The 13,259-nt window shown below is 41.7% G+C and overlaps 1 protein-coding gene across 2 annotated transcripts in view; it reads right to left on the reverse strand.

Moving 5' to 3' along the window:
* Positions 1-4,246: 4,246 nt before the first annotated feature.
* Positions 4,247-13,259, reverse strand: part of CD44 (CD44 molecule (IN blood group)) — a 62,551-nt gene continuing 53,538 nt past the window's right edge. For both annotated transcript variants that reach the window (XM_072119057.1, XM_072119056.1), the window contains 2 exons: positions 11,615-11,693; positions 4,247-6,792 (listed from right to left, as the gene is read on the reverse strand). In XM_072119057.1, the coding sequence (XP_071975158.1) occupies positions 6,582-6,792; positions 11,615-11,693 (290 nt within the window). In that variant the 3' untranslated portion in view covers positions 4,247-6,581. The remainder of the gene's footprint in view (positions 6,793-11,614; positions 11,694-13,259) is intronic.

Raw genomic sequence — 13,259 nt, forward strand, 5'->3', positions numbered from 1 at the left:
CAGAATGTTATAGGGGTTCCTATCTCATTTGTTTGGCATGATGTTACCACGCCCCTTTCGTCTGAGGCCCCACCCCTTATTGCTCATCACTCATCACATGTGCAAAAAGTGCTACATCACCAATTAATTAATTAGATTTTTTACATTTAGAAGTAGTGAAGGGCAGCTCCGGAGCACAAACTGCTGCTCTAACAATAGGTTTACAAGGTAAGAACAGGAGCATTCAGAAGTATTATTTTGGGTGGAGAAGCTGACTAATTTCATAAATGATGGTAATTAAGTCAAAATTCGCTTCTCAGAATTTACGATCCTCACTGAATGAACAGGCTCGCTGACCCCATTGATGAAAGCCTTCCCTCCCATGTTCCCGTGTATTGTACTGACCCATAACTCTAGAACTAATTGCTGTAATCATCACCCAGTAGTCACGGGAAGAACAGGGTGGAGCTGGAGCAATCTGTCCCCGAGGTTCCCGACGCGTTAGGCTTTCATCTTCTGCTTTGTTCTTTCTTATGAGACTTGTTGAAGTGATGGTTTTTTGCTACATTTTATGTTTCTTTTACGCTTTGAAGTCTCGGATATAATGGGCATATTATGTGATGATTTTTTTGGGTCGTGGTAATCGAGATGGTGCCATCTGATCATCATGATGATGAGTGTTTACTGGGCAACACTACGCCTAGTGTACAAACAAAGTTGGTATGCCGCAAGAGTGTCTTCCGAGACCTTCACACACCAGCTAATGGAGCTAAACATGGAGTAGTGGTACGAGTCGGCCATTTAAATCAGCTTGTAGGGTTAGGTAAACTCTAGACTGGTCCTCAGTGAAGCACAGAATGTTGTGTATCTGTTCCAAGATAGTGGAGAATGTTGTGTATCTGTTCCAAGATAGTGGAGAATGTTGTGTATCTGGACTCTACCAAGATAGCGGAGAATGTTGTGTACCTGGACTCTTCCAAGATAGCACAGAATGTTGTGTACCTGGACTCTTCCAAGATAGCACAGAATGTTGTGTATCTGGACTCTTCCAAGGTCATCAACGGGACATTAGATCACAATTACCAATAGGGAACCACAAGGGTCAGTATTGGGGGGGGGGGATCAAAGTAACGAGTGGAGTACCAAACCGCAATGGACAGTACAGAGATAGTTCTTGACGATCTTCTTACACCTAGACCTGTAACTTTGATAAGAGGCATTGTCTATGAGGTCGTAATGTCCTCCCTAGTGCAGGTCCAACAACACAATGTATAATCAACAACGTACCGGGGTGTAACTTCCAACAGCTCTAGCCCACTACCAAATCTGCTACTAGATCTAGTCTTCTGAACCATCATCTTTGGACCACCTAAAACACAATGGTTAGAGTCAGGTTGCAATCCATGACCTGATACTTGACTATTACAGGTCATCCCATAAAGGAGCTAAACCGCATTTCCAGTGAACATGTGATACTATTTTAGTAAAATAATTTCTAGGTGTCTCCTGAGATTCTGAAGGAATGATCACATGGTTCCTCGTTCTCCACGACATGAACGCTACTCAGAACTGCTTCTGTCTGAATATAAAATTTTGTAATGCCACTTAATAGCATAAACAACTACTGTGCCAGGTGCGTGATGGTATTCACAATGTGCCCTGGCTTGCCAAGAAGAACTGGATTGCCAAGGCGATACCAGCCCAACAACCAAGAAACGAAACTCAACACAACTTCACGTTGCAGGACGTCTCCTTTATTGGGATCATTTTGTAAGATTTTTGTTTGAGAATGTGGTCCATGACAAACATTTCATAAAAGTTAGGCAACCGAGGGGTGGACAATCCCCACCACACCCTGGCATTGCCATAAAATATATATTTATTAAAGGGGAAAGTCAGCCTGAAAGTTTCAGGTGTAGCAACAACTGGAAATATATTAGTGGTTGAGGTTTTGTCCGCGTTGACCACTTTTTCTTCATGTTTTTGGCAACAAACTTTTAAGACAGTCACAACCCACAAAGATCTCAGGGAAGGAAATAGGCCTTGATGATGTTGACATCCAGAAGAGTAATACAAAACTTCCAAATGAACATGCAAAATTGATGATGTGACCCCCACATCCCAAATGCCATTTAAGAGCATTTCTCTATGTGGCTTGACCCATAGGCAGCAAGTTGCTCTAAAACCTCTAGCATTATTCACATGGTGGAGGTCAGTCAGGGTTCTAGTCCATTTTTGTTCTGTTTTGTGGAAAACCCCCAATGTAGAAAAACCCCTTATGGAAATTTCAAATGATTGGCTTTGAGATGTCATATACGTTACCCATTTCTCAGTTCAGCAAATACTCATGTTTAACAGCTCCTGAAGATCCCTAATGGTGCCAATAAGTATTAGTAGATCTTTACTGGTGTCCATAGGCATATGGAGATCACTACTGGTCCATTAGCATATGGAGATCACTACTGGTGTCCATAAGCATATGGAGATCACTACTGGTGTCCATAAGCATATGGAGATCACTACTGGTGTCCAGAATTATCTGCACATAATTGCAGGTGTCCATAAACTTATGAAGGTCACTAATGGTGTGAATAAGTATATGGAGATCACTACTGGTGTCCAAGCCATATGTAGATTATTACTGGTGTCCAGATGCATATGGAGATCAATACTGGTGTCCAGATGCATATGGAGATTACTACTGGTGTCCAGATGCATATGGAGATTACTACTGGTGTCCAGAGGCATATGGAGATCACTACTGGTGTCCAGAGGCATATGGAGATCACTACTGGTGTCCAGAGGCATATGGAGATCACTACTGGTGTCCAGAGGCATATGGAGATCACTAATGGTGTCCAGATGCATATGGAGATCACTACTGTTGTCCAGATGCATATGGAGATCACTACTGGTGTCCAGAGGCATATGGAGATCACTACTGGTGTCCAGGGGCATATGAAGATTACTACTGGTGTTCAGAGACATATGGAGATCACTACTGGAGTCCAGAGACATATGGAGATCACTACTGGTGTCCAGATGCATATGGAGATCACTACTGGTGTCCAGATGCATATGGAGATCACTACTAGTGTCCAGAGACATATGGAGATCACTACTGGTGTCCAGAGACATATGGAGATCACTACTGGTGTCCAGATGCATATGGAGATCACTACTGGTGGCCAGATGCATATGGAGATCACTACTGGTGTCCAGAGGCATATGGAGATCACTACTGGTGTCCAGATGCATATGGAGATCACTACTGGTGTCCAGATGCATATGGAGATCACTACTGGTGTCCAGAGGCATATGGAGATCACTACTGGTGTCCAGAGACATATGGAGATCACTACTGGTGTCCAGAGACATATGGAGATCCCTACTGGTGTCCAGAGACATATGGAGATTACTACTGGTGTCCAGAGGCATATGAAGATTACTACTGGTGTCCAGAGGCATATGGAGATCACTACTGGTGTCCAGATGCATATGGAGATCACTACTGGTGTCCAGAGACATATGGAGATCACTACTGGTGTCCAGAGACATATGGAGATCACTACTGGTGTCCAGATGCATATGGAGATAACTAGTGGTGTCCAGAACCATATGGAGATTAAAAATGGTGTCCAGATGCATATGAAGTTAATTGACTGTGTCCGTGAGAGATATTCTCTATAAAATTAACGTTGTTGAATAATGTAAGGGATCACTACTGGCGTTAAGAAGCAAACACATCCACCACTCTGCTCAAGTCAAAGAAATAACGGAAGCCTATGATTTGCAAGTCTAGGGTGCCGACTTACTTCTACTGTGATTGACTTCGGTGGAGAGGTGGTCATGGACAAGAGTTAGGTCTACTGAAAACCAGCATGGCAAGCTGATACTTTGACCACTAGTGAGGTCTCTGCTGATGGACATGAGTTATTGTAACTTGCCAAAAAATCTGATTATTGGAAATCTTTCCAATGTGTAAACTTCCTGAAATCAACAGGATCTACAAATAAGAAAGAGGTCTTCTAAGATGGCATCAGATCTCATATTTTTGGTCATTGGGGACTACTACATCTCCTAGCATGGCCTTACTTAGTGTAGTCCTGACCACCAATGCTGGGAGTTGTAGATTCATCACAGCATGAGAGCCAAGAGTGGAAGATATTAGGTCGACACTTCTGTACTGACAAGTATTCTCACATCAGCACTCACACTCCCATCAGCTTACACGTAAGATGTTAAATATAGTTGAGTCTAAATGAAGTAACATGTAAAAATATTGCTTTATTATCAACGCTTTCACCTGAAAATGCAGAAACTAAGCTACCCAGTGACATGACATAAGAAGCTGATTTACATATCGCACATATGTATACCCGTCATCATCCCGGCCCTACAGAGATGCGAAAATCTGAGGAATTCTTGCTAATAATAACTTTTCATAGTCACGGTTAATGTCGTAAGTGTTAAAGAGCAAAAGGTAAATTAACACATAGTATAGAAGCAAATATATGCAGCAATCGGAGCTATCATCATCGGTCGTCCTCATCATCTCCGTGGTTGAATCCCAAAGCTCTGAAAACAACTGGAGGTTGTCATATGTTGCCTTCCGTGATCTCATACGGAAATAAGTATTATGTTATAGTGTTACGGTATCTGTATTATGTACAACGCATTAATAAATAAAATTTAAAGGATTTGCCTACTTTTGGAGAAGTCAGTATTATTCTAATCCCATTATGTGGTCAATGTCTTTTGAAGGATTCCTCATTGAGCCCAACCATAGTCCTTTAGGACCATGGCCTAGTCAATGAATGATAAGTCTAGGTTGGCGAATATCTTATCTACAGTAAAAAAATTCGAAAATGTTGACGTTTGGTTTGGTGAGAATAGAGGGCCTCAAGATGCTGAGCTACAACTGTATATAGTGACAGATAGGCACGTTCTCAAATCAAGATATCTCCAAGGGGTATGATGGTCCGGGACCATTGACTGTGGTGTAATTTTGGTTGTGGGTTTCAGAAACCTTTCATTTATGGCTATTTCTGGCCTAAGTCCAAACAACTTCCACATATTCACTATAGCCCTGAGTTATGGAAAAACCTCCATCTCCCAAGTACATTGCATTATCACAGTCCTCTAGACCATCATTGTTGACCCAAGCCTGTCTCATTGAGTCCACATTGTACACAAAGAACAAAAAAAATAAAGGTTGATCAATGAATTCAAAAAGTTTTTTCAGACTTGCATTTTTTTTTGGAGATCTTTATAGGCCAAAGTCAGAAAATGTATTCCATAAATTTAGAACATATATACACATAATATAGGGCGTCACTGGAAACTCAAGAAGTAGGACAGGCTATTCTAGAGGATGGACCATAATCCTCAGACCAATCAAGTTGAGGAACACAGCTGGCTAGCTTAGATGACTCCGATACATGTGCCATGGCTATCTTTTTTAGACCACTGCAGACAATATTGTATTATCAGCAAATGGACGATTGGGATACTCTAGTATGTAGTAATGGACCATTGGCATGACCCTCATTCACTCCAGAAGATGGACAATTTGAGTATTCTGAGATCAATTCAGAAGTTGGGCCATTGGTGTGATCTTTAGACATCTCCAATGTATGGACCATTGGCTTGACACTTTGACCCCTCCAGAGGATGGATCATTGTCATGATTCTCAGAGCACTCTAGAGGATGGACGATTGGTGTGACCCTCAGACCACTCTAGAAGATGGACCATTGGTATGACCCTCAGACCACACCAGATGATGGAACATTGGCATACCCCTCAGAGAATATTAGAGGATGGACCATTGGAATATCCTTCAGATCACTCTAGAGATGGGACATTGGCATGTCCCTCAGACCACTCAAGAGGATGGACCATTACCATACCCCTCAGAGACCTCTAGAGGATGGATCATAGTCATGACCTGCAGACCACTCTAGTGGATGAACTGTTGGCATGATCCCCATAACACTTCAGAGGATGGACCATTGACATGACCCTCATACCACTCTAGAGGATAGACCATTGTCATGACCCTAGGCCACTCCAGAGGTTGGACCATTGGCATAACCCTAAGTCACCTCCTTCATTCAAACAAAAATTTTGCTTTGGGAAGATCTAATCTATATACAAATGTCTGTGTTATAAATATGGGATACTCTGTCCTATTTACATTGTATCTTACATCTGAATATGGTGTGGAGTTAATCATGATTTGTGGAATCCTATCTAGCCTATATCTAGTGAGCGATTAGTTTCTCTGTGTTTGCTATCTATGAACCAAGCATTGAGTTGCATATTTTAGTCTTTTTTGCACATCTCAGGCCTTCATTTACACCCACCCTTCACTCCCATTTCATTCCTGCATTTTGACGAGAGATGAGAAGTGAAAGGTATATGTCTTCATAATACACTGGGGAGCCAACTATTTTTGGCTTGATTTGCAAATTGGCAAAAGTATCAACGCAGGGTCCTATCAGTGGCTCTCAATATTTGATCATTTCAGTCCCATTTCTGGTCATTTGCATTAGGTTCCCCTCACGTGATTGACTCTGAGGGCATGAAGGTTGACGAGACTCAAATTTTGACGTTCACGTCTTTTGCATTTCCTAGCGTGTCTTCTTGCGTCAAGGCGTCACCGTCTCCGAAATCATTGGTTTGGTCCCGAGACACCAGCTGCACCATCTCCTGAGACTTTACAGTGTCTCCGTTCTGTTCCATGATCACTCCATCTTCTGGAGAACCTCCTTTGTTACCGTTAATCACCAGCTTCTTCTTTTGGCCACATCTATAAAGAAGATGCATGTCGTCAGATATCATGAAGATGACAGAACAAAGCAACATTCATGAGCCATCAGAACTAAGCATTTTAATATGTCATAAAGCAGAAAATCCTTCAGACCCGTAAGGAAGCTCCTGGTGTCCTAACCATTGAGGAAGTTGCTTGAGGCAAGAGGTCAATATGAGTATCTACTTTTATATTTTGGTCAACTCTTGGAAATTATGTTTGGCTTGTGATACAGTTACAGTCTGTGTCAGTTTAGTCAGTGATGGTAGGACTAGATCAAATCATGAGATACCCAGTAGAGATTGTGGTGGTATAGGGTACCACTTACAGGGTCACCAAGGTTGGCCTTGTCTCTGACTCCACTGTTGGCTTGGTGGTGTGTAAGTGGATATTTCAGGGCCAATAGTAAACACCAGCCTTAAATATCTACATGCTCGATAAAATTAACATCACTTCCCCCACAACAGATGTTTTAGGAGAGTAAGAAATTTCCAAAAGACATAAGATCAAAGGCATTTTACCAAAATCGCATTTGGTCTAATGTGTATGAGCTTCTGATCAATACATCTGAGTATGGTGGACATCAACCATCAAGAATCACTAGAGTCTTGTTGGTCAAGTACAAATGCTTGTTTCTCTAAACTACTCCTTATCCACACTCATTAGATCACTGAACTCATGGGATTAGATCTCATGGCAGATGCCACCAAAATAGTAAGACTGGCCTCATCTAGTCTACAATCGGGTTTGGTCGTCACCAAACCTAGCTTGGTTTTATGCTTGGCCAAGTAGACGTGATGGTCAAGTAGACGTCTCTGACATCATGATGGGCTTGCTCCTCTAAAACCCCCATAAAAGAAAAGTTGTCCCACCAATTTTGGACTGACCTACTAATTAGTAAGAGAATTGAGGCTTCCAAACTTTCATCATATCAAGGGAAAGGACATGCCCCAGTCTTTGGTTCTCATGGCAAGTAGGCCCCCAACGGAGCAGTAGAAGCCCATTACGATCACAAGCCAAACTGTGTGTGCGTGTGTATAGGGATGATGGAGGGAATACCGTATGGCTGAACACTTTAAAGGTGTATGGGTGACTCAAGACATCTGGTCTAACCATGATCTGTATATGTGTCTCTTCCTCAAAACTCAATGCTGAGGACTCTTCTATGATGCTACGTCTATGACATCGGAGGCCTTGGTCTTCTTCTAGGTTCCCTGCAAACCAATGTTCTTATCACATGAGTAGAACAGTCCTGAATATGTGGAATGATGAAGACATGTAACATAGGCCGTCGCTTCATTTACATCCAAAAAATGTTCAAAAATACCAATTAAAGCATTCCATGGATTGTAATGTGGGAGCGAGAGAATCCGTGCGGTTTTTCAATTTAATTTCTGCTAAATTTTTCTCAGGGACTTGACTCAAGTAAAGTCAAATTGAAGCCATGTGTGGAGCCTAATAGGAAACACAGGCCCGGGACATACCAGAGATACTACAACCTATGAGGGCCGAGCCACCGAGATGGAGAGTCATCTTCAATCTTGGCTTTCAGCCATCTATGTCCACCCAATCCATGCAGTAACCTATGGTGGTACTATACTGGACATGTAGAGCATGAAAAGTAGCATGTCCTCACACCAATTACACATTGACATGGCGCCAACTCAAGTGTCGGCCATAAGGAGTAGGTGTACAACCCTTCTGATACCATGGGCACTGGTGACCACAGCATCTAAGGGATACTTCAATAGGCCGGCATTGGTATCTGTGGCCTGATGAAGGACCCTGGATAGGTGCCGATTGTATGGTCACATCCAAGCCCAGAAGCTTTGGGAGGGGATGGGAATAAGGTGTCCATATTTTAGGGGAATAACAGATTATAGTTGGGTGTCTGGTAGAGATTTTGCATTAGGAGCTTCAACATACTCAAAAATGGCAAAATACTTGAGAATAAAATGATAGAGATAAAAATATGCATTTGGTATTGACATCCTGCGCCTCATGCATCATTTATCATATGAACATTTACAGAACAAAAAAAAAATTCACAGAAATGATGCAGCTTTTGCTTAGTTTGCCTCAAAAATAATCAAACAATAAATGAAAAATATTATAAATAAATAGGAAAGAATAAGATAAAAATATCTAATAAATAAAATACAATAAATGAATAAAAATAAAACAATAAACCATTAAGTTAAAAAAAAATATATAAAATATCGTAAATGAATAAAACTAATAAATGAATAATAAATTAAAATAAATTCATTAAATTGAAAGTAAACTAAAAATATCATAAAAATATCATACATGAAATAAGAAATACATAGCAAACAAATGAAAATAAAATAACAAAAAAATACATAAAATAAATACAATATAATAAATAAAAACAAAATAATAATTAAAATCAATAAATCAATAATAATTAGATAACAATAAAAATGACAAAATAATAAAAAATTCAAATATATAAAAAAATATCATGAATATATAAAAAAGAAATGCAAAAATCAAATAAATAAAAATAAATTATATATATATATATACGGTAAATAAAATCAATTTAAAAATATAAAAAAATGGAAATACATTAAATTTAAAAAAAAATGGACAAAATAAATACAAATAAAATAATGAATAAATAAGGATACATTAATCGAAATGTCATCTATGCCCCAAATGGTACCAATTATAGAAAATCTCATCTTTCCAAAAAAATTTAAAAAATCCCCACCTGTCTCCTCCGATAGAATAATAATACAGTAATGGATTACAGAACACGTAATAAAACAATGGGGGGAAAAAAATCAAGAAACCTGTCCTTGTCCTCATAGGGTTAAGTGAGTGTCAGCCTTTGTGGTTGTGCTGTGAGATAATGTAATGGCTTCCCCAGATGTTTGAGAGTCTCAGACAATCCAGGAGCTGAGGATAAATCTGCGAGGCCAAGCCCCTCCTGGATCCTGCAGACTATTGCACTTCCTTCCATTCTCCTCGGATGTTTCTCATCAGGAGCAGAAAACATTCCAGATACTGGGGGTCCGGGGAGGTTTTCTCAATTTTGTCCACAGGAGTTGAAATTACAGGAACAATAGAAAGAGTCCATGACGTCTTCCACTGACCAGTGTGAATAGTGCCCTAATGGGGGAGGAGGGGAAACTGCTGGACCCCACTCCAAATTCTGCCTAAAGACCCCCCCACCTATACCATGTGCTGCCCAAAACTGTGATATATGGATTTATATTCCAGGATTGCAGATTTTCTAAGTGCACTGGGGGCGGGTCCTCACCCTGCTGTGCTCTCTTCAGACTGTGTTAGGTATTATCACTTGAGAGATGTGCAATCAGACCTCACACTGCTGTGCTCTCTGCTCTCTGCAGTCAGTGTTATGTATTGTTCCTGGAGAGGCGTGTAATCAGACCTCACACTGCTGTGCTCTGTGCTCTCTGCAGCCAGTGTTATGTATTGTCCCTGGAGAGATGTGTAATCAGACATCACACTGCTGTGCTCTGTGCTCTCTGCAGCCAATGTTATGTATTGTCCCTGGAGAGATGTGTAATCAGACCTCACACTGCTGTGCTCTGTACTCTCTGCAGCCAGTGTTATGTATTGTCCCTGGAGAGATGTGTAATCAGACCTCACACTGCTGTGCTCTGTACTCTCTGCAGCCAGTGTTATGTATTGTCCCTGGAGAGATGTGTAATCAGACCTCACACTGCTGTGCTCTGTGCTCTCTGCAGCCAGTGTTATGTATTGTCCCTGGAGAGATGTATAATCCAGATATTACTGCACGATTGTGATATATGGATTGATATTGCAGAATGACACATCTCTTCAGGGACCATACCCAACACTGGCTGCAGAGAGCACAGAACACAGCAGTGTGAGGTCTGATTACACATCTCTCCAGGGACAATACATTACACTGGCTGCAGAGAGCACAGAGCACAGCAGTGTGAGGTCTGATTACAATACGAAGGTTTGGGGATCCAGCTACAGGAATTCAGACACCAGTCTTGAAAGTAGAAAACTACATGCTTTATTGACGGACCTTGGTCACGAATACAAAGACTCCTTTTGGCATAACAGTTTAAAAGTACTTCAGCAACGCGTTTCAAACGCACAATGCGTCCTTCCTCATGGCTGTATGAGGAAGGACGCATTGTGCGTTTGAAACGCGTTGCTGAAGTACTTTTAAACTGTTATGCCAAAAGGAGTCTTTGTATTCGTGACCAAGGTCCGTCAATAAAGCATGTAGTTTTCTACTTTCAAGACTGGTGTCTGAATTCCTGTAGCTGGATCCCCAAACCTTCGTATTGCAATACTACCAATCTCCAGTCCAGGAGAGGATCTACAGCACGGAGGACATCTACACATGCAACATCGGTGAGCAGACTGTGTTTCTTTCTTTTTATGTTGAGGTCTGATTACACATCTCTCCAGGGACAATACATAACACTGGCTGCAGAGAGCACAGAGCACAGCAGTGTGAGGTCTGATTACACATCTCTCCAGGGACAATACATAACACTGGCTGCAGAGAGCACAGAGCACAGCAGTGTGAGGTCTGATTACACATCTCTCCAGGGACAATACATAACACTGGCTGCAGAGAGCACAGAGCACAGCAGTGTGAGGACACAATGCTAAGTGAAGCTGGAGAAGTGGTCACACCTGCTGGTAAGTTGCATGTACTGTGCATAGGGTGTAAGCTGTAATACCACGTATGGCCAATGCTGAAATACAGACGTGATATTGTTCTCATCCTACAAGCAGATACAGGAAGTTGATGATAATCACATATCGGGGAGATATAACTTACATCCTGCGGGCGTTCAGGGCGATGCAGACTGAGAAGATGAGACCCAGACACACCAGCGACACGCAGACGATCAGCCACTCTGCAAAAGGGCAAAAATATGAGGGTCAATATTTTATGTGCTAATATACAGGAAATCTGGACAATCCTAGAGGAACAACCTGGAAAAGAACGTCCTGAGGAAGGATACAAAGCAGCTGAAGCAGATTCTGCAGAACCGATCCGACTGATCCAAGGTGTATGGGGATTCCCTTAGATCGGGCTGCTGGATTCCTGTGTCTAATCCTTTGTTTACAGGGAATATGTCTCTCCCAAACCTATGTGTAGGGTTACTGCCTGTACAAATCCCAATTGGGACCCAAAAACGGGGGCAGGTCACAAAAATAAAGACACAATAGAGACAGGACTCAAAATACAGACATAATAGGGGGCAGGACTCAACAATACAGACACAATAGAGGCAGGACTCAACAATACAGACACAAAGGGGAGGACTCAACAATACAGACATAATAGGGGGCAGGACTCAACAATACAGACACAAAGGGGAGGACTCAACAATACAGACATAATAGGAGGCAGGACTCAAAATACAGACACAATAGGGGCAGGACTCAACAATACAGACACAATAGGGGTCAGGACTCAAAATACAGACATAATAGGGGGCAGGACTCAACAATACAGACACAATAGGGGCAGGACTCAACAATACAGACATAATAGGAGGCAGGACTCAAAATACAGACATAATAGAGACAGGACTCAACAATACAGACACAATAGGAGGCAGGACTCAACAATACAGACATAAAGGGGCAGGACTCAACAATACAGACATAATAGGAGGCAGGACTCAACAATACAGACACAATAGGAGGCAGGACTCAACAATACAGACACAATAGGAGGCAGGACTCAACAATACAAACACAATAGGAGGCAGGACTCAACAATACAGACACAATAGGGACAGGACTCAACAATACAGACACAATAGGAGGCAGGACTCAACAATACAGACACAATAGGAGGCAGGACTCAACAATACAGACACAATAGGGAGCAGGACTCAACAATACAGACACAATAGGGAGCAGGACTCAACAATACAGACACAAAGGGGCAGGACTCAACAATACAGACACAATAGGAGGCAGGGCTCAACAATACAGACACAATAGGAGGTAGGACTCAACAATACAGACACAATAGGGACAGGACTCAACAATACAGACACAATAGGAGGCAGGACTCAACAATACAGACACAATAGGAGGCAGGACTCAACAATACAGACACAATAGGGAGCAGGACTCAACAATACAGACACAATAGGGAGCAGGACTCAACAATACAGACACAAAGGGGGCAGGACTCAACAATACAGACATAATAGGAGGCAGGACTCAAAATACAGACATAATAGGGGGCAGGACTCAACAATACAGACACAATAGGGGGCAGGACTCAACAATACAGACATAATAGGAGGCAGGACTCAAAATACAGACATAATAGGAGGCAGGACTCAAAATACAGACACAATAGGAGGCAGGACTCAAAATACAGACACAATAGAGGCAGGACTCAACAATACAGACACAAAGGGGCAGGACTCAACAATACAGACATAATAGGAGGCAGG

The sequence above is a fragment of the Engystomops pustulosus genome, chromosome 7 (genome assembly GCF_040894005.1).
Source record: "Engystomops pustulosus chromosome 7, aEngPut4.maternal, whole genome shotgun sequence".
Taxonomy (NCBI): Eukaryota; Metazoa; Chordata; class Amphibia; order Anura; family Leptodactylidae; genus Engystomops; species Engystomops pustulosus.